We start from the raw sequence: 19,910 nt of genomic DNA, 5'->3' as shown, positions 1-19,910 counted from the left end.
AAAAAAAAACTGCTTAGTTCCCGTTTGCACATGCGTATTTATTACGATTGTTATATGGTACCTATCGTTGCCATTCTGTTTGATTCTCTTGAACGAAGAATTTTGAATGGTTTGGTTGCTTCTATGAGGCCGATAGCGAGGTTGAAGGATGCTGAATATGTGAAATTATATATAGGCTAATTCCTGAAGACGTGATTTGTGGACGGGATGTTAGTCAAAGTAAAGATTTTGAAAGGGTCCAAAACGTAAGATCATTTCTTTCTCCTAAGAATTTGTCATCATTTTCTTCCGTGGTTGCATTTACAAGTGTGATTCAAATGAAAACCTTAAGTGCTGTAAATATATTATAACAGTTAAGAAAAGCATATCTATCATTTTTCAACGTAGTCGTCTTGACGTTCAATGCAAGTATTCCAACGCTTCGGAGGTGTGTATACATACACCACGTTTAAAGAAGTCTTTTGGTCGTGACTAGCCACTCGTGCATCGCGTTTTTCACTTCTTCATCACTTCTGAAATGCTTGTCTCCCAACGCTTCTTTGGGTATCCAAACACATGAAAGTCACTAGGGACGAGATCTTCTGAATAAGGTAAGTGTCAAGATTAGACCTTGGGGGCAGCATTATGAGTTTTTCTTGCTTACTTTCTAGGGTTGGAAAAAAAAAAAAAAAAAACCAACAACAACAAAGCATGTATTTAAAACACGAAAAAGATGTTCAAAATGTTTTAAACATGTGTTAAAACACGAACGAAAAAGAAACATGTTTTAAACATTTTGTACAGTTTAAAAGATATTTCAAAATCGTGTAATAACTTATTTGTTAAGACTTTTTACTCTTTACTTGCAACCAGTATTACAGATTCATCCTGTATATACTGACCAGCAGCGTTCACCCCGCTTCGCTGCGGTCACCCCGGAACGCAATAAACTTTGTTACTTAGATAATTTTTACTTTTTCGCTTTCAAGTGATATGATAAAAACCATAGAAGATTGCAGTAAATGTTAACATTATATCGCCTGTCATTTATGTTAACCCGCCCCGCTTCGCTGCGGTCACCCCGGAACGCAATAAACTTTGTTACTTAGATAATTTTTACTTTTTCGCTTTCAAGTGATATGATAAAAACCATAGTAGATTGCAGTAAATGTTAACATTATATCGCCTGTCATTTATGTTAACCCGCCGAGTGACACGGTCATGCGGGTTGCATATAAATACGTTTATTTTTACCTATGATGAACTAACAAAGGATTTGTACGTTATGGACACTTGAATGGTCAATTATCTCAAGACACTGGTAATTAAAAATTAAAGTGATATGATAAAAACCATCTAGGGTCCAAATCCTAATAACCCCCCAAAAATAAAAGAAATTGGTTCAGCCGTATTAGCGTGATGAGGTAACAAAGGATTTGTGCGTTCTCTTTTATATATAAGATTAGTGCAACGTTGATAACAGAAATAAAATCGTTTCACTAAAAATGGCTTTTATATATTTTAGTGAATTTTTATTGACCACTTGTCGTTCAAGATGATTTTCGAAAAAAGGTTAAATATTTTCGTAGTACACTGGTGATAATGCACCTTAATATATCAACTTTCGTTTTTGTAGCACCAGCGGTTTTGAAAATAACTTTTGAGTGTCACCGATAACGCACTTTTTTCTTTATTTTTTTTCCACCAGTGGTTTGCAAAATGACTTCGAATGACCATTGGATTTAATATGACATTTTTTACAGTATTTGGCTCAAATAATTGTATTGTTATTGGAATTGTATACACATGTACATAATTTTTACTCAATTGATCACCTGGAGGTGGGTGAAATTTTAGTTGCAAAAATTTGATTGCTATTTCGGAATACTGATGCTAATAAAATTATTTTAAAAGAATAAATTTTTCAAACGTAATGTTTCAAGCACATTTTATGTTTTGCTAATTTTAGAATATTTTCTGGAAGCCTGTGTGTTGGTTGTTGTTTAACTCAATAATTGTATTGAAGAAAAATAATATTTGGGACATTCAGAGCACAATGGATCCAAGTACATTTTCAATTATGTTCAATTTTGCTCAGCAAATGAATGCTATTTCAAAACGTAATATCTTCGCAGTCAAGAATACGAAATAAATTAAAATGAAACCACGTGAAAGGGCGTGGGCTAGTTTCGGGCAGGAGAACAACCGCGCCCACTCCCACTCTGAATTTCAGATTTTGGGGGCAGTAAGGCAGATTTAGAAGCTTTTTGGTAAGCAAAGTTTAACAGAACAAGTTTGAAGTTCTTACACTGAATAAATACGGAGGAAATGTAGATGATCAAAACTGGAAAGTTGCTTAGGCATAATTTCTAGAATTTTAAGTAGGCCCGAAACTCGAAAGTAGAGCCACCTTTGGAATCCTTGGGTCAAAAAGAAAAAAAAAAGCTACAAAAGAGCAATATAATCCTATAGCTCCTTGCGGCCAATGGAAATGGAATTTAACTGATCAAACTCCGTATTTATTCGGTGTAGGGACTTCATTTTTTTCTGTTGGACTTTGCTCAGCAAAAGGTTTCTAAATCTGCATTACTGTCCCAAAATTTGAAATTCAGGGTAGGCGGTAGGAAGGCGGATGACTAAACGGACGCCCCTCTCTAGCGCTAATCATATAAAACTGTAGATTGCACCTTGTCACGTAGTTTTCTTTCTTTTCGGATTCGTGGTTGCGAATACATGACACATCCTGCATTTATTTAATGTAATTATGCATCATTGACAATGACATTTGGAACTTATTAATCTTTCTCACGCTGCGACGCACACAATATCTTAAATTTATGAGCAGGGAGGAGGAAATTAGCCCTCCTGTTCTCCCGTTCTAGAAACGCCCTTGTCTAGCGGTTGTCCTATGAAACTAGCCTACACTACACCTTTTCACCTGGTTTTTGGTTCATTTATTTCGGACTCTTCGCTATGAAGATACGACGTTTGCTGAACAAAAATGAACCTTTTTGAAAATGGATCCTTTTGCTCTGAACGACCCAAATATAAAAAAATTTTAAAAAATTCGAAACGTACAAAATTAGTTTCTTCGGTTTACTCAAAATGGTGTCCTTTTTTCTTCCCGTAAAACTTATGTTAAACGATTCCAAGTTGTACGAAGACTGAGAATCAACATGTACTGTATGTACGAGGGTCACTTCGAAAGTTTTGAGATGTGAAATAAGTGATTGATGAACTTATTGAAACCACGGGCGAACAAACAAAGTTACGACACTTTTCTTTAGAACTTCTTGGGTATAATATTTCTCGTCATGGAGTGTCGATCTCTGATCGCATTACGGATTCCATTCGAAATTACAAGCGCCCGAAAACTGAAAAACAACTTAAGTGTTTTTTAGGACTGTGTTCTTTTGTGCGAAATTACATAGACAAGTTTTCAACTTTAACTGAAATACTATCCATTAAAAGAATATATATTTGAATAATTGTGGGAGTGATTTTCTTGCCAACTTCCATAAAAGATAAAAAAAACTTTAAGGACTTCAATTTTGACCAAAGTGATGTGCTACAAAAGACTACAAGAACTTAGTTTTACCCATAAAAAAAGTCAATATGACTCCTCAGGACATATAAATGTTCAAACTGTAATTACACAATCTTTTTTAAATAAAACACCACTTGTGGTTCTGTATATGCTTTATTCAATATGGGTTTCCATTATTATTATTTAAAAGAAAATAATATATTTTATCGCTTTCTTCGCAGCTTCAATGAGTTTCTCCTCAGCCAGGCAGCGCGACGTGACCCTCCAATAGTTTGCGTGTAGCGATGTCCTTTACCCAAACCTCGAGATTTACGACCGGCAGATGTTTTACCACGCAACTCACGATGCTTATGAACTGGCTTGCATATCCAATTAGCTTTTGGATCACGACGAATTGCCTGAAATAAATAAATACATAAATAAATAATTGAAAGAAAGAAAGAAAAAAATGTAATACAATTAACATACACCGAGAAAACTCAATCCTGTTGAAAAGTTGTAGGTCAACGATTCTAAATCTGGCTGAAATTTATTGTAAAACTTACAAGTAGTTCTCTCCATACACAGTATTTTTGAAAATGGTAAAAACGAACTGAAGAAACTTTTGTCATATCAGAAATTCTGAAACGAAGATATAATAGATGAACTGGTCAGTTGTCGCCACGAGTCTCAGTTAAGTTCAAGTAGTAGCGGACAAAGTCAGGTTGATAAATAGTAATGGATACGCTCTGTGACATGGCAAAAATCAAATGGAGCAATTACAAAACCACTGACGTAAGAGCTTCACGAAGTTATCAAATTACCGCCGAAATTTTTCTAGCTTTCAGGAAGACATAAATTAACGGGGTGTTTGTGAACCGAACAATTCAAAGATTAATAGTCAGTGGCTGATGACCATCCTAGAGTAGTTCATTTAAGAAGTAAAGCAATGGCGGTGAGAATTCGTCAAATTCCGTCAGACAACAATCAGAATTGTAAGCTCCTTCGTGGCTAAGCGGTCAGCGTACGTATCTTTAACGTGAAGGACCCGGCTTCGATTTCTGGTGGGAGCTCATGTGGTTCGGATTTCCCGTTAATCAATAGATCCACGTCTCATAGCCTCGCTGCTGAACAGATGGTAAACTCAAAATCAAGTCAAGTCAATCAGAACAGCACAGTAGATTTAAGGTTTCGAAAACATCAATATCAAAAACATCCCGTTAGTTCCATAGCGATTTTGAACTGTCAGGTTATTGGAGGAGTATAAGTAATTCTCTCAATTTAATTAAAACGGAACAGGACCATACAATAAAAATGCCTCCTACATTGTTGTTTTCGATTTCAGCACGCATCATTACGTTCATCGAAGAGAAAACTTGCTCAACAAAGTCAACTTCCCAACTCCAAAATAGGATGCATGCATCAAGCTCTCACTGTTTACGAGAAATCTCAGATACAGCGATTTCAATATTCTCAGTAAAGGCCTGTTATGACAATATGACGGTGTTACTCAGCTGCTTGGTGAACAGTGAGTTAAATTCTACTGCACAAATTTATCGGGATACTGCAAGAAGACCTCATCGAACCGTTCAATAATTCAAAACGATGTTCCATGCAAAAGCATGTGCTGACTTACAAGATAAAGGATATTCAGAAGTGTTTCTAAACGAATATACCATATTTCATCGCACCTGAAGATATACTTCCTGTAAATCCAGACCTCAATTCACTGGACTACATATTAGTCAATACATCAGAACATTGTTTAGAAGGAACTACGTCCCAGTATCGCCAGCTTGAAGCACTCATTGATTACAACAGGAGTGTATCTGTATGCAGTCATTGATGGCCGGCCTTGTATGAAGGCCTGTGGCGATTGGTGCTACGTGTTCGTGTAACATTCAGGTAAAACGAACTAAAAGTATCTTACAATATCTAGATTCCTGCCTCACATTATGATATGACAGCACATACACGGAACGAAACTTTCATATTAGCAACGGATAGGTATACTCATGTCCAAAATGATTGTCGCATATCTATAATTGTCTTCTTGTAAGAATATAATTTGTTAATGATTTTCCAGGGTACTTTTAATACTGATACTGTGTGTATAATCGGGAAATGTATATTTGCGGTAAATTTCATTGGAAAAGAATTATAAATACGGAAATTAGAATGAGTTGAACAAAATGTTGCTAAATGGACAAGAAAGTTTTATTTTCGTTTTATTATTCTTATTTACTGCCTTTTTGAAATTACGGACTAATGAAATTTTCCACATACATGTCTTTGCTGATTATACACATACTAACATTATAAGAAATACCGGGCGAATTCGTTATCAAATTATATTCCTACAACAACATATTTATAGACATGCGACAATAATTTTGGACATGAGTGTATCGTATTCGTCCATTAACTGAAGGAAGAAGCAAAGTAAGATCTTGATATTGAAAATAATGACACTATTCGCTATTATAAAAGACAATACATATCAAACTGATGCGAAAGAGGCGCCTCAGATATTGGGTGTAAGTGGGTCAAATCTCTTCACTCGAATAATCAGAGTGGTGCATGCCCATTCTCATCATTGAGTCTCTTTCCAGCATCTAACTCACATAATTTAAAAACTTGCTATTTAACATGTTTAGCGCCGCGTAGACCCCATGGGATTTATATGTCTATTTTGTTTCATTACTTAACAGGGCATTGGTTTGATTTTGGCTAGACTTTCCCCATTAGAAGGGATCGACATAGCCCCTTTGAAGGGTTTTGTACAGACGGTCCAGTAATATTACGCTTTTATTTATTTTTATTTGGAAAATTATTATAGTGCCACCATGGGAAAACAATAAAATTCACCACGGCGCTAAACGTACTAAACACATCAATCACAATTATACAATGTAAACATTTCCACTTACCTTATGGAATGGATCTACAAGAATTACTTCATAATATTTATATGTTGAATCCTGAGCCACCCAATAAGAATTAATTACGCGAAGACCACCACATCTTCTACCAACACGTTCCTGAAAATATGAAAACATACTTTTAAATATACCAATGTACAAAACAACATATGCGACTTATTTTCTAAGTGGCATAAATTTAAAAAATACACCAGTGTATTTCACCTACGATCGGTAATGATCTACGCTACTATAATAAAAATCCAAACTTTGAGGTATGCTCAGCCGTTAATGTCTCAAAAATTGCTAGGCCTTCAATGAAACCTTTAAATTATCCATTCAGATCTAATAGTGATTACAACTTATCTTTGGCCAACAGAGTAAATATGCAGCAATGTCTAACACGAATCTCTCACCCACTTGGACAGTTCAACATCGCGGACTAAAGATTTTTTATTTATTTATTTATTTTTTTTTTTTTCACCAGGCACGAATATCTCATTCACTTATACAAATCAGACATCCCATTCGAAGGGGAAGTGATTTAAAATCATTCTCTAATGTTTCTTTTGAACTGTTTACCATACATTCATGCTCTAAAGGATAATTCCAAAAAATGGAGAAGGACGAATAAAATATTTTGCTCAGAAAATTATCATCTCCAAATGCACACTGTATTGTAAAAATGAAACAAAATAACATCTACAGTGTGTGGACAAAATAATAATCCAAAATATATGAATGTCAAAAATGGTTTCAGTATGGAATATGATCGAGTTAAGCATAACATCGTGCTGGTATACTCCGGATTAAGTTATCGAGCAGTTACCAATATCTGTTGTGGTATTGCATCCCATTCTTGCACTAATGCAGGTCGGAACTCTGGAAGCATCCATGGAAGACGAACAGCAATACGACAGAGCATTCCACACATGCTCAAACGGAGTTCGGACGATCTCGCAGGTCATGGGATTCGCCGAATATCTTCTGTCTGCACATACTCCACGATGGTAGCTCGATATGGTCTGCACTGTCCTCCATCGGTATGAAAGCGGGACTCACTGCACCTCAAAAGCGGACATACTCTTGCTGAATGACATCTCGGTACACCTCGCCTGTTACAGTTCCCTGTCGAAGACATGAAAATCCCATGTCCCATGCAAATCCCGTCCCAAACTAAACAACCACCACTTCCATACCAATCTCTTTCGAGAATGTTAGCTGAATGGATTCTGGTTCCCTCCAGACGATTGAAGCGAACTACTGAAGATTAAACCGGAACTCGTGTAAAGAGCACTTGGGCGCACTGTTCCACTGTCCATGTACTGTAATCTCGACACCAGAAATTACAGGATTCCCTGTAGATATTGGTCAATGGAATGCAAATTGCAGTTCTTCGGGCCAATAAACTATTCTTGTTGAGTCGCCTATACAACGGGTGTCTGGAAACAAAGGTTCCATTAGCAGCAGCAAGATCTTGTGCCAGGTCCCCTACAGTACTCAAGTCTACGTCTACAGGCACTGATGATTAAGATACCGGTCTTCGTTTGGAGTTGTACACCATGGACGTCGTCTGCTGTAGCACTGGGTCACGTTTCCCATCTATTAGTATCATATTCGTGAGATGACATTTTGTGGGGCATACGTCCCCGCAATACGACTTGCTGTGTTCCGCGTGTCCCCAGTCGTCCTATTATCATGCCTCTCGTTATGTCATCTGTGTGTGTTCAATGCGTCACAGCCTTCACATAATCACCATAAACACACCGGCAAACAGACAATTTTATTTTAAAGAATGTTAACCAGTAAACAACTAAAGTAAAATATGCAGTGTAGAATGTTACCATTTTGCAAACCAAAATATTTACATTGCGCTACACATCGACCTTTTCAAAGAGTTCTGTTTATAAATTGAATATAATTTTTAATACTCCTATCATAATTTTCTATTCATGAAAATCCTTATCTTTTGCTTTAAAATTTAAAATTACTCAAGATAAACTCGCATATCACTATTTTAATTCAAGTTATCTGCACTCAGTATGACAAAGGTAGCAAAGCAATATGTAAGATACTTTAGTAGTAAATATTTCTAATGAAGAATTGCTTTATTTTATTTTTTTCATTTTTCTTTCTATTTATTAAATACCTTTTCTGTCTGTCTGTCTATTTATTAAATACCTGTCCGTTCTTAGCACAGGCAGAATCAAGGTTATAGCACATAGTACGTTTAGTACGTTTGAAACACCTCTTTCCACTCCCTTGGGATTACCGAAGTAAAAACCCAGCTCGACCAAAATTTGTGAAAAATTTACCGCACCTCTGCTATTCTTAGGAAACGCATTTCAATCAAAGTATAGAACTAATGATAAACACCCAGCTCAATTCAAGTGCTATGTTCGAAAATCATTTTAAACGGTTCAACTGTTTTTTGGTGCATGTGACAACTTATTATTTTCAATGTATATACATCGATATGTATATATCGATACATGTATATACATCGGCGTACATGTTTAATTCTTCTCCTCCCTCAGAATACACATTTTAATGAAAATTACATAATAAAAATCCGGGTTGAGTCAGGTGTTACGTTCAAATATTCATCTCAACAGTTCAGTTGTTTTCCCGTGATGATAGAGAACGGCGATGTTATTGAGCGAGAATGCATAATACATTTTTTTTTTTTTTTTTTCTAAAAATATTAACCAACCAGAGCGCAACGGTTTCTGTTTTGTGTTTTTCAGTTCACTCGGAGATATACTAGATTGCAACAAAGCAAGTTTCAAATTATACAAACCTTTCAAAACAAGTGTATATCATTCCACGCTGAAAGAGATTCCTTCATTTAAAATACCCGGTTTATAAAGGTATTAAGAAAAAATATTAGGGAAAATGCCACCTCCGTCACTTAACAAAAGCGGAATTTTCTAAAATGCTAAGTCGCATGCCATTTATTTCTCATGAAGAGTTTATATACAAAGTTTCATTTTCCAAACGTCAGGGACTCATGATATATTTTATTTTTGCCATATATTCTAAACACCCCTCCCCCCTTAGGAAACGGATTTATGAACGTGATATTTCATTTCAGACGATTCTAGTGTTTTCTCGTAATGACGAGACGGACAACATCGACTTGAATGCGGAAGGAACAAGCCAGAAATTTCCCATTTCTCTCCTTACAAGCGTAAAGCGTTGGGACACCTGTCAAATTACTTGAATGAGCTTGTACACCGAGCTTCATCTGCGTAATTTGCAAGGCTCGTGAGATACTCTATTTTGGGCATAAATTTTAAATTCTTCCTCCTTACAATATGCAGTTTAATCAAAGTGATTTGACTAAAAACCCAGGCTCAATATATCATTTTAATTATTATGGTAAAAAGACTACAACCTGTATTACCACGTTGTGTAAAATTCTGTACTAAAAATTGTGAATTTTGAATGTTAAATGGACTAAAGCTTTTTTCTCAAGTCTCTTGTAAATGAAATGATGAAAAATTAAGTACACTGTCATTTTTTTAAATAGATATTTTGTTCAAACTTGCATTACTTGGATTCTACCATCACATAGTACGGATGATCAGAAATACTGCATTTTATTTCGATTTTAAGCAAAATATATTTGTTTTAAAAATGAAAAAAAAATCATCCGATATAAATCAACTCTGGTCACCACTCATCGGATCTTGGTCACTTTTATCACAAGTGGTTTGATAGAATACCACGAAGTGACATCACGCCCCATCCAGTATACCATACGTTTCTGTGTGCCATTTTTCTGAATTATCCTTATGCCATCTTATGCTGGATAAGAATGAGCATGGGTGTAATTCACAAAGTTGTGCATTAGAACTTACAAACACACACATTATCTCATTTACTTCTACAGATTTTTGGGTTCAGGACAATCGGGTTCGATTCCCGATGGAAGCTCATGTGGTTCAGATCCCACGTTAAGCTGCTGAACCCCGTATAGCCTCACCGTAAAAAAAAAAAAAAAAAAAAAAAAAAAAAAAAAAAAAAAAAAAAAACACCTCTTTCAACAATTTTTTTCTTCATTTAATACCTAATTTACTTGATCAACTTGGAAAATTCCACCCCGAAGTGGGAAAAACAAATTCCATATACTGAACGAAAAAGAATTCTTATAAGCTGGTGGAATGTGGGACGGATTTGGGGTACGGGATTCCATAAATTCAAATCATCTAAATCAGAAGCAAAACGTTCGCACATGTTTGTTTACTGATATTGCCGGGAGAACAGGAAGATACGAGAGTCGGTCAATGTTTTTGCATTCGTATAGAGATACTGTAGCTAGTAAGATGCGATGTAGAAGTTATATACGAAACGACCATGAGACTGAGACCATGAAATTATTCATGAGACTAATCGTTAACTTTTATTATTCTAGGCTCAAAACTCCTCAAATGTGACATCTGGAAATAGTGAAAGTGTGGTACTGTCGAAAGTGGAATATCAAGTAGTCTTACATCTGAAGAGGATGAATACCAAGATAATCTAGGAAGAAATGAAAACAGTTTATATTGTCATGTCCCCATATTTAAGCATTATTAAAACATAGAAGAAAGCTGAAATGTCGACGCTTGAGTTTGAAGGACGAACCGTGAGATGGCAGATCTGTTTAACCTATGGGCATAGTGTGACTGGGACACACATTGCAAGAGTGTTAGGGAAAAAATCGTGCCGTCCCGAAGGTAAAGCGCCTGGCATGTTCATCAAAGGTGACAATGCTCCCGGCCACAAACCTAGGAAACCATAAATTTTATGCAAAGCTTATGGATACCATCTGCCATACTATCTTGACCTCGCGCCGTCAGATTTCTTGTTTCTCAAAATGAATGAATCACTCAAAAGAGTGAGTTTTCCCTCATGCAGGGCACTGATTTTATAGCTCTCTGACACGTTCTACAAAAACAGAGCTATGGAAACTGAAAGACCGGCAGCAGAAGTGTGATACTTTGTATTATGTCTATGTAGAAAAGGACTGAATTACATCCCTTTTATCTTTAACACCATAGTAAGGGTACAAACTTATTGATTTACCCTCGCATTAATAAATCGGAATTCTAAGTTCCACGAGAATAAGAAAAACAAAATATGGGACACATCGAAATTAAAACTAAGGAACAGTATAAGGATATAACCACATTTACTTGAGACAAAAATGGGATAATATATATAATGGGTTATATTATGTATATAACCTTTAACATCTGAGCAGACCGAAGAAAACATTCGCACATTATTTCCCCAATCATCCAAGAAATCGGTGACAAGATTCGGTACGCTGGTGTGCCGAGTTCATGGTCCAGGTGCTAAAAACTACAGTTCATAGCTTATTAAATTGCTTCTATATACAAGTTATGCAGGAATTTGAATCGGAAGTTACGTAAACTTGATACTTAGCAAACTGAATGTAAGTTCCTTAACTGACAGCAAAATTATATGTATTCGCACAGAATAGCTGCATGACACGAAATTTTAAGCTTATTTCTTTCTAGTTAAGTGAAGTGTTATTATGTAGTTATCACTATCAAAACTAAGAATTTTCAAGCATATTTTACCGAGAGAGACATTGATGTAATTTGCATTCGCAATCAGTTCACTGGACGCGCAGCCTTAGGGATAGAAATCCATCTACTTCCCTTCTATCTGGTACAAGTAATCAAAAGTTAATAGAATATATCATACGTAATATTTTTTTTTTTTTTTGGCAGTACTAAGATGCAAGTGCCTTATGCTGGATACAGTGTGCCGGGATATAAAAATATTCCTTTAAAACAGCAAACTCATATTACCCTTAAAGACAGCGAACTCATTGTTCAAAATCAAGTACCTATGTACATTCAATAAACATTGCAAGCAACTAAAATCAGGATCATCACTTCGGAACACCTACTATGCGTACAACTAGAACTTCAATACAAGTATATTAGATTATCTGCTTTGGACCACAACTGCTTTTAACTAGTCTCGTCATATACGAAGCTCATTTAGAACTACTGTTTCAGACATCCAAGGAAGAATAGACATCACTGAATATTCAGCTTGAATTATTATCATCATTAACAAGTAGTTCAGGTAAGTCATCTCTAACTCATCCAACTAATACAAACTACTAGTTAAAGAATATGGATAAACGATATAATCTTTCGGCACACAGATTGTAGTCAGGGAGACTTGCTGCGGTGCTTACAAAAGATAGGTACATTTGGCTGTTCCGTAGCTATTCAACCGAACACTAATTTAGAAACAACCAACTAGAGTTGAACTTCCAACTGCGACAGGTTTTCTTTACTATCATTATTACTGTTAAATGAACAAGGGAGTTTTGTTTTACAGTGTGAAACTATGCAAATTAAAAACTCAAACTTGAAATCGCACCCTATAGCTACTGAATGCAATAGAGAAAAAAAAAACATCAAATATACGACTTGTTCCTTGGACACTGAATTCAAATCAAGAAGCCATTACTCGCTTTTTTTTATGGTGATTAATATTAAAACCGCAAGTACTAATTGATCTAAGTATCACTTCCGCTTGAAATAGTGGAATAAAATCTGGTGAAACACTTACGGACTGAATCTATATATATATAACTGCTTAATGTTACCTATTTCCATTTTATCAATTATGTGATCAATGTTATAACTGAATCAACTTTCACCATTTCCGATTTGAACAGATACAATTCATTCCTAAGATGAAGAATCTGTTAAACTGCTTTACGGTATCTCTTATCGTTTTCCCTCAATGAAATAAGTCTTGAAATCGGAAGTATTAGTAAATTTAAATCACTAACCGTTTCGAAAGGGTGTTGGGTAGTGTCCTATTTAGAAGTTAAATCGACTACAAAAGAATTACCTTTGATATCAATTTCCAGTTTGAAAAGACTTAACGGAGATGAAAACTACTCTTCTGACTTGAATCGATTGGAGAAACAGCTTCTCGATATTCCTTAGCTTTTGATCTATGAATATCAGTATTGAAACCGAAAGTACAGGGTACTCTGTAAGGGGGAACTAGGGAAATGGTAGTTTTCATAAATTAACACTGAATTGGCAACCCTGCTGATGTTTCAGTACATCAGAAGGTGTGTTAAGGATTTGTCTACATTATTCAGTTCCTGAAAAGAATGAAAAACTATGAAATTATCATGATAAAACGTTTACTTACATGCACCCGACAACACTGCTACTATCATAAATGAGTTACCAGCTCTACAGCGGATGCTGGGAGTGTCCCCTGTTTTGATTCAAACACTGGTTCACACGTTTCACCAAGTTGCAGCAACTGTACGAAGATTAGAAGTGTTAATGTTCTCAATGGCACTACGAATGTTCGTTTCCAGGTCTTGAACAGTTCGAAAATTGTTCTTGTATACCTCTTGCTTTAAATAGCCCCATAGAAATAAATAACAGTGCTGCCGGGTACATGTAAGTAAACATTTTATCACGATAATCCCAAAGATTGTTTTTCATTGTTTTCAGGAATTGCATAATGTAGACAGATCGTTAACACACCTTTTGATGCACTGAAACATCAGCAAAGTTGCCAATTCAGAGTGTTAACTTATGAAAACTGCCATTTCCCTAGTTCCCCCTTACAGAGGCCTCATCCGATTAGTTACCGGTGGAAATGAAAAATTCTTTTTTCTGCTCCATAGTTTCCAAGCTACTCCAACTAAACAAACTAAAAATTAACGACAGGAACATCCATACGTATAAGTTATGAATCAATTTACATGTTTTGCAAAAAAAAAAAAAAAAAAAAAGTTACATCTGGCAACATTGTGTTGTTCCTAGTGTACTTCAATCGTTGCTTCTTAGTTTAAAAATATATGCATGAATAACGCTTCATTTTGGTATAACCATTATTTGTGTATAACTTCAGGTTCAAAAGTTCTACTATCCCAAACTCCGGGTTGCATTGTATATTGTACTAGTTAATTTTAACCACCTCTCTTTTATTCTCTTGAGACGCTGAACAGATTGCAAAAAAACAACTGCCTGTCGCTATATATTACCGTTTTTGTGCTATGGCGATAAACGTTGAAACCGGAAATAGTTATCATAAATTCGGTTTGAATAGAAGGTCAATCGAGATGAAATGGTTTTCGTTGTTCGGAAATCAGTTTTGAAACTTCTACTAGTATATTTCATCCACTTTCAGTTTCGTTAGTGTTATGAGTTCTGACGATATTTTCTCTTGAGACGCTGAATCTACTGTAGAAAACAACTTGTTGCAATCTATTAACGTTTATGTGCTATGGCGGTAAACGTTGAAACCGGAAATGGTTAATCTGAACAACTTCCTGTTTGAATAGAGCGATATATCGAAGATGGAACCTATTGTTAGGACACTGAATTAATTGCAAAAACTACTTCTTGATATCTCTTACTGTATGTACTCGGATAACTGTCGACAGACGAACGGACGGACATAGCCGTTCTATAAGTCAACACTTATGCACAGTATAGTTTAGAAAGTCTAAAAATTGCAAACTTCGAACGTCCTTGAATTATCAAGTCAGGTTTTACTTATGGAATGTTTTCATTTATAAACCATCTTCATGTAAGCGTGTTTTTATTATTGTATATTCATTAATGGGGAAAAAATAATGTTTTAATTGTTCATACTTTGGATAAGTAAACTGTTGATGAAATCTACTACTTACTGAATTGAAAAACTTATAATCAAGTTTGTTCTGTAACTGCCATCACAACATTCTCCGGACCATTTTTCCAAGCAGTTTCTAGTTTACTTATTTATGTATTTATTGATTTCTATTATGAACTTAAACGTTCTCAGGAAGAACTACGTTATACGATCCAATAGACATGTTACGGAGGGTAGTAATATAAAGAAGCAATGATATACAACGGACTCGTCAATTCGAACAGAATATTTAATGTATAAGAGATAAGTGATTTTGTCACTTTCGCTTTCAATTCCAGGGCAAAAATGTAAACACATTTTCTGTTCCAAATAAGTCTACCAGATAAAGAAATACAGGCCAGAATTTTCACTATTTTCATGTAGGTAAGTTTCCGCTCTTTGACTTTTATACCTCTTTTCAGAAACTTAAAACAAAGGCCGTGTCCAAAAGAGCGAAGTGCACATTTCGAGTATGCACGTTCGAAGATTACATATGGAGTGCACACTAAACAGTGTATACTTAGTCAAATTAACTTTTGATCCGCACTTCGATCCAGCGCTTCATCGTGGTGGAACATGAAACAATGATAACAAAAAAAGATGGAGAATTTCGTGTGCTAGAAAAAAAAAAAAAAAATACTAACCTGATCCTTTTTTATTTTTATTTTTTATGAAGACTTCCCAGTCATATTAAAGATAAATATATCGTATAGATTGACAATATAGGGCAACCATAAAATGATTTACGAACTTTTTCATGTATGCCAATTCTCACTTCCATTATAATATTTATAAGTCAATGCAAAACAAATCCATTGATTTCCATATACAGCCCACGCCTTGTAAATCTCAGCATAAACGAACAACAAATACTGGCGGAAATAGTCAATGCTTAACCTGTTCCTTAACGTTTACAGTAAATTTAAAATTATAAATATCTTCTCAAAGTACCAGTAAGAAGTAAGCAAAGTTTCCAAAAACTAGCTCAAAATTACAGTCTTCGTAAAACTCTGTATTAAGTTTTTCAAACCAATATATAATTTTAAAAGAAGAGAATTTCAGTAGAAGAATTTTATATTATATTAAAATACTGCACGAGGAAATTCTAAATGTGATGAATGGCCAATTAAGTACTCCGATCTGCTAAGGAAGGTTTCAGGGAACAAAGAAACAATACAATTAATAGTATATTAAATATTACACGCAGTAAATAAAAGTAGGTTTACAAATTATTACTACTATTATTAAAGTTACTTATTTTCTAAATACAGTATTAACGCATATTGAAATGGAAATTTCACAGTGGAATATATACACATCTTTCTGTTTCAGACATCCAAGGAAGAAAAGGCATCACTGAATACTCAAAGTTCAATAATTATCATCATTAACAGAAAGAAGTGTTGCATCGATCTCACTGTGTAACTAACTTCCACAATCCAGTTAATCTTTTAGAAAGGGGTCAAAATCTTAAAATATCCGTGTAACGACCATAAAAATTACGATTCTGATTTCTTTCTTTCTCGTAAGCACTGCTTGGGGGACTAGTAAATATGACCATTCACGATGTTTATTACATTTGATTCCAGCCACTAATACATGTATTAATGAGAGGAGGAAACAACCGATTTATTTTACAAACCACAATTCTCTGCAGGTGCGAATTAAACAACTTACAAAGAGGGAAAAGTAGCTTGACTGGACCGGGAATCGAACCCGGAATCTCCGGCATACCGTGCCGATGCGTTAACCATTACGCCACCCAGTCCGCTTCCCAGAACAGCGAAACACTCTCCCACTCCTGCAATCGGTCGGCACGGTATGCCGGAGATCCCGGGTTCGAGTCCCGGTCCAGTCAAGCCACTTTTTCACTCTTTGTAAGTTGTTCACTATTACATGTCTCTAAAGTACCAACTTAATTACAAAATTACCTAATAAACACATTTTTTGCTATAAATATGCATGTAATTCTTGTAAATTAAAGGGTATCCACACCACGAAAGGTGTCCGGCCTGACTAATGAACCGGGCACCGGATAACAGAGTACGGTTGGTGACACTATAACACAAAGGAAAAGTCATGAAGACAAACACGGTATGGTAAAGAAATTATTGCAACAGACAGAAAATACAGAAGGGGATATGATGGAGAAAATCCGTGTGCATTTTCTATTAGTGTGAATATGAGGAGGAAAAAATCAATTGACATGTATTTGGCTGAACTTTCAATAAGAACTTCAGAAAATTCTCTGAAATGGTGAGCCATAAATTGTAACATCTCTCACGCCCTGAAATTAGATTGTAAGTTGAATGATTCATATAGAATCAGACACACAAGAATCATTGATATGATAAGTAATTATTTAAAATTTCCAAAATAACATTATAAAGCAAACTTGTACTGGAGAGACGTGGCAATGTATTGGCTACATGTACGGTTCTGAAATCTCCTCGTTGATCTCTGTTCATACAAGTACTGTTCTCCATTATCTTTCGCCTAATGATTTTATATGCGATTTTTTTTTTAAATAGAATTTTTTCCGAAATCCGGATTTAGCCATCTCTAGTAGAGATCATTATGGCAGTGTACCTTGCTGATGTGGAGGCAGATCCTCACAGATCCCTGCATCAACCTCCACGTCACTGAGGCTACGCAGATATTACTTACCAATTAAAATTCTGTGACAATTAAGATACATATAGATCCTGGAGCATATGTTTGGCTTTTCCCAATTTGCAACATAAGGTTTCACACACACACACCCTCATTTTTAGATAAAGATTCAAGTTTCATTTTGTTTCATATTGTGGATGGATCCGATAATTAATCATTTTCAGTATTATTTTATTGTTCATTGTTTTAAAGTTAATCTGATTCGAAATCTTAATATAATAAAGTCTTGTTGTGTTTAATCAAGAATCAGAGAAAAAGTAAACATTATCATGCAGTAAGAAATTACGCATGATGATGTTATTGTTTATATGTCGTCTAGACATAATGTGTACATTATGATGAAAAGACAGAAATTAAGAAAAAAGCTTGTAAGCTCTATGATGATGTAAAATATTTGTGTATTCAGCTTTGTTCACAGAATACATAATTTCGGATATGACATAATATGCAGACTGGCAGAAATAAGCTGTCTGAGAATTTTGGACATGGCACAACCATGGAGAAACGAAAGTTTCTAACAGCTATGACATTTTGACGTCATTCCAAAGTTGAGGGGACACATTCCATCGTCTGGAAGATGGAATAAAAAGCTATTCTTTGTTGCATTGAGAAGGAAGTTTGGATAGAGCGATTCAAGCGTGAACATCCTAAGAAGAAGCTGAACGAGGTGCGTGAAACCTCGGTCTCAGGTTCGAGACCAGGCGACCTCCACCATTTCAACCTCACTGCATCGGTGCCTAAGATTTGTGGATGAAAAATGCTTAATGAGATGCAGTTAGGTCGCTTCTGTCCACTATCCGGAATGGACAGGAATAAACCATAATTTAGCGAGAGGTTAATAATAAATGACATCAAATAACTTTAAATAACAACTATATTCTGATTTAATAAGTTAAGTGTGATGTTAAGCGTTTGGATATGACATGACACTCTCAGACTCAAAACCTACAAACTTCTGAGAATTTAAACATAGGCCACAACACAGCCGATGACATACCTGGATACGCCTGTTGTCTGAACCATGGGTGATGAATTGGAACTGGATACTCGTTGTCTGGTGTCCAGCTGTCAACCGACAACTGGAGGTCGCCTGGTCTCGAACCTGAGACCGAGGTTTCACGCACCTCGTTCAGCTTCTTCTTAGGATGTTCACGCTTGAATCGCTCTATCCAAACTTCCTTCTCAATGCAACAAAGAAAAGCATTTTATTCCATCTTCCAGACGATGGAATGTGTCCCCTCAACTTTGGAATGACGTCAAAATGTCATAGCTGTTAGAAACTTTCGTTTCTCCATGGTTGTGCCATGTCCAAAATTCTCAGACAGCTTATTTCTGCCAGTCTGCATATTATGTCATATCCGAAATTATGTATTCTGTGAACAAAGCTGAATACACAAATATTTTACATCATCATAGAGCTTACAAGCTCTTTTCTTAATTTCTGTCTTTTCATCATAATGTACACATTATGTCTAGACGACATATAAACAATAACATCATGCGTAATTTCTTACTGCATGATAATGTTTACTTTTTCTCTGATTCTTGATTAAACACAACATGACTATTATATTAAGATTTCGAATCAGATTAACTTTAAAACAATGAACAATAAAATGATACTGAAAATGATTAATTATCGGATCCATCCACAATATATACGAAGTGAAACCCTGTCTTGGGTAAACTAAAACTGTTTGAATGCGTGTACTGCAGAACCTATTCCGCCCACTTCGTGTTAATGTCATTAAGACATTGAGTTCGTTAACTTTGCAAAATACTATCAATTGTATAGAGAATACTCAAATTATTTTTCATTATAATACCAAGAGTACTTACTTCTGCAATAGATTGTAGATTTCTTACTGGTTTCAACTGGTTCACGCCTTGGCTCTTAGGCTTACCATATGTACAGCCCTTGGGCACTGGGCGCTTACGACCACCACGGCGAACACGAATCCTGTAGATAAGGTAACCTGAAAAATAAGTAAACATTAAAACTTAATATAGCATTATTCTAAGTGGAACAGTATCATTTATCAAATAACCATATCAGAATCTCAGATATACGGGTAAATTTTCACCATTATATATAATCAGAGTGGTGCATGCCCAATCATCACGGA

At 35.5% G+C, this 19,910-nt stretch overlaps 1 protein-coding gene and 1 non-coding gene across 3 annotated transcripts in view; both read right to left on the bottom strand.

The window, feature by feature from the left end:
* Positions 1 to 3,660: 3,660 nt before the first annotated feature.
* The window catches only part of RpL15 (ribosomal protein L15), a 29,462-nt gene continuing 13,212 nt past the window's right edge, over positions 3,661 to 19,910 (bottom strand). For both annotated transcript variants that reach the window (XM_081767395.1, XM_081767399.1), the window contains exons 3-5: positions 19,624 to 19,760; positions 6,436 to 6,546; positions 3,661 to 3,924 (exon numbers count right to left, since the gene is read on the bottom strand). In XM_081767395.1, coding sequence (XP_081623521.1) covers positions 3,730 to 3,924; positions 6,436 to 6,546; positions 19,624 to 19,760 — 443 coding nt within the window. In that variant the 3' untranslated portion in view covers positions 3,661 to 3,729. The remainder of the gene's footprint in view (positions 3,925 to 6,435; positions 6,547 to 19,623; positions 19,761 to 19,910) is intronic.
* On the bottom strand, positions 16,807 to 16,879 carry TRNAT-GGU (transfer RNA threonine (anticodon GGU)). Its single transcript has one exon. It is a non-coding gene; the product is annotated as a tRNA-Thr (tRNA).

The sequence above is a fragment of the Thermobia domestica genome, chromosome 1, assembly GCF_964235325.1.
Source record: "Thermobia domestica chromosome 1, izTheDome1.hap1.1, whole genome shotgun sequence".
NCBI classification, from domain to species: Eukaryota; Metazoa; Arthropoda; class Insecta; order Zygentoma; family Lepismatidae; genus Thermobia; species Thermobia domestica.
This window is presented reverse-complemented; position numbering and strand designations above follow the sequence as displayed.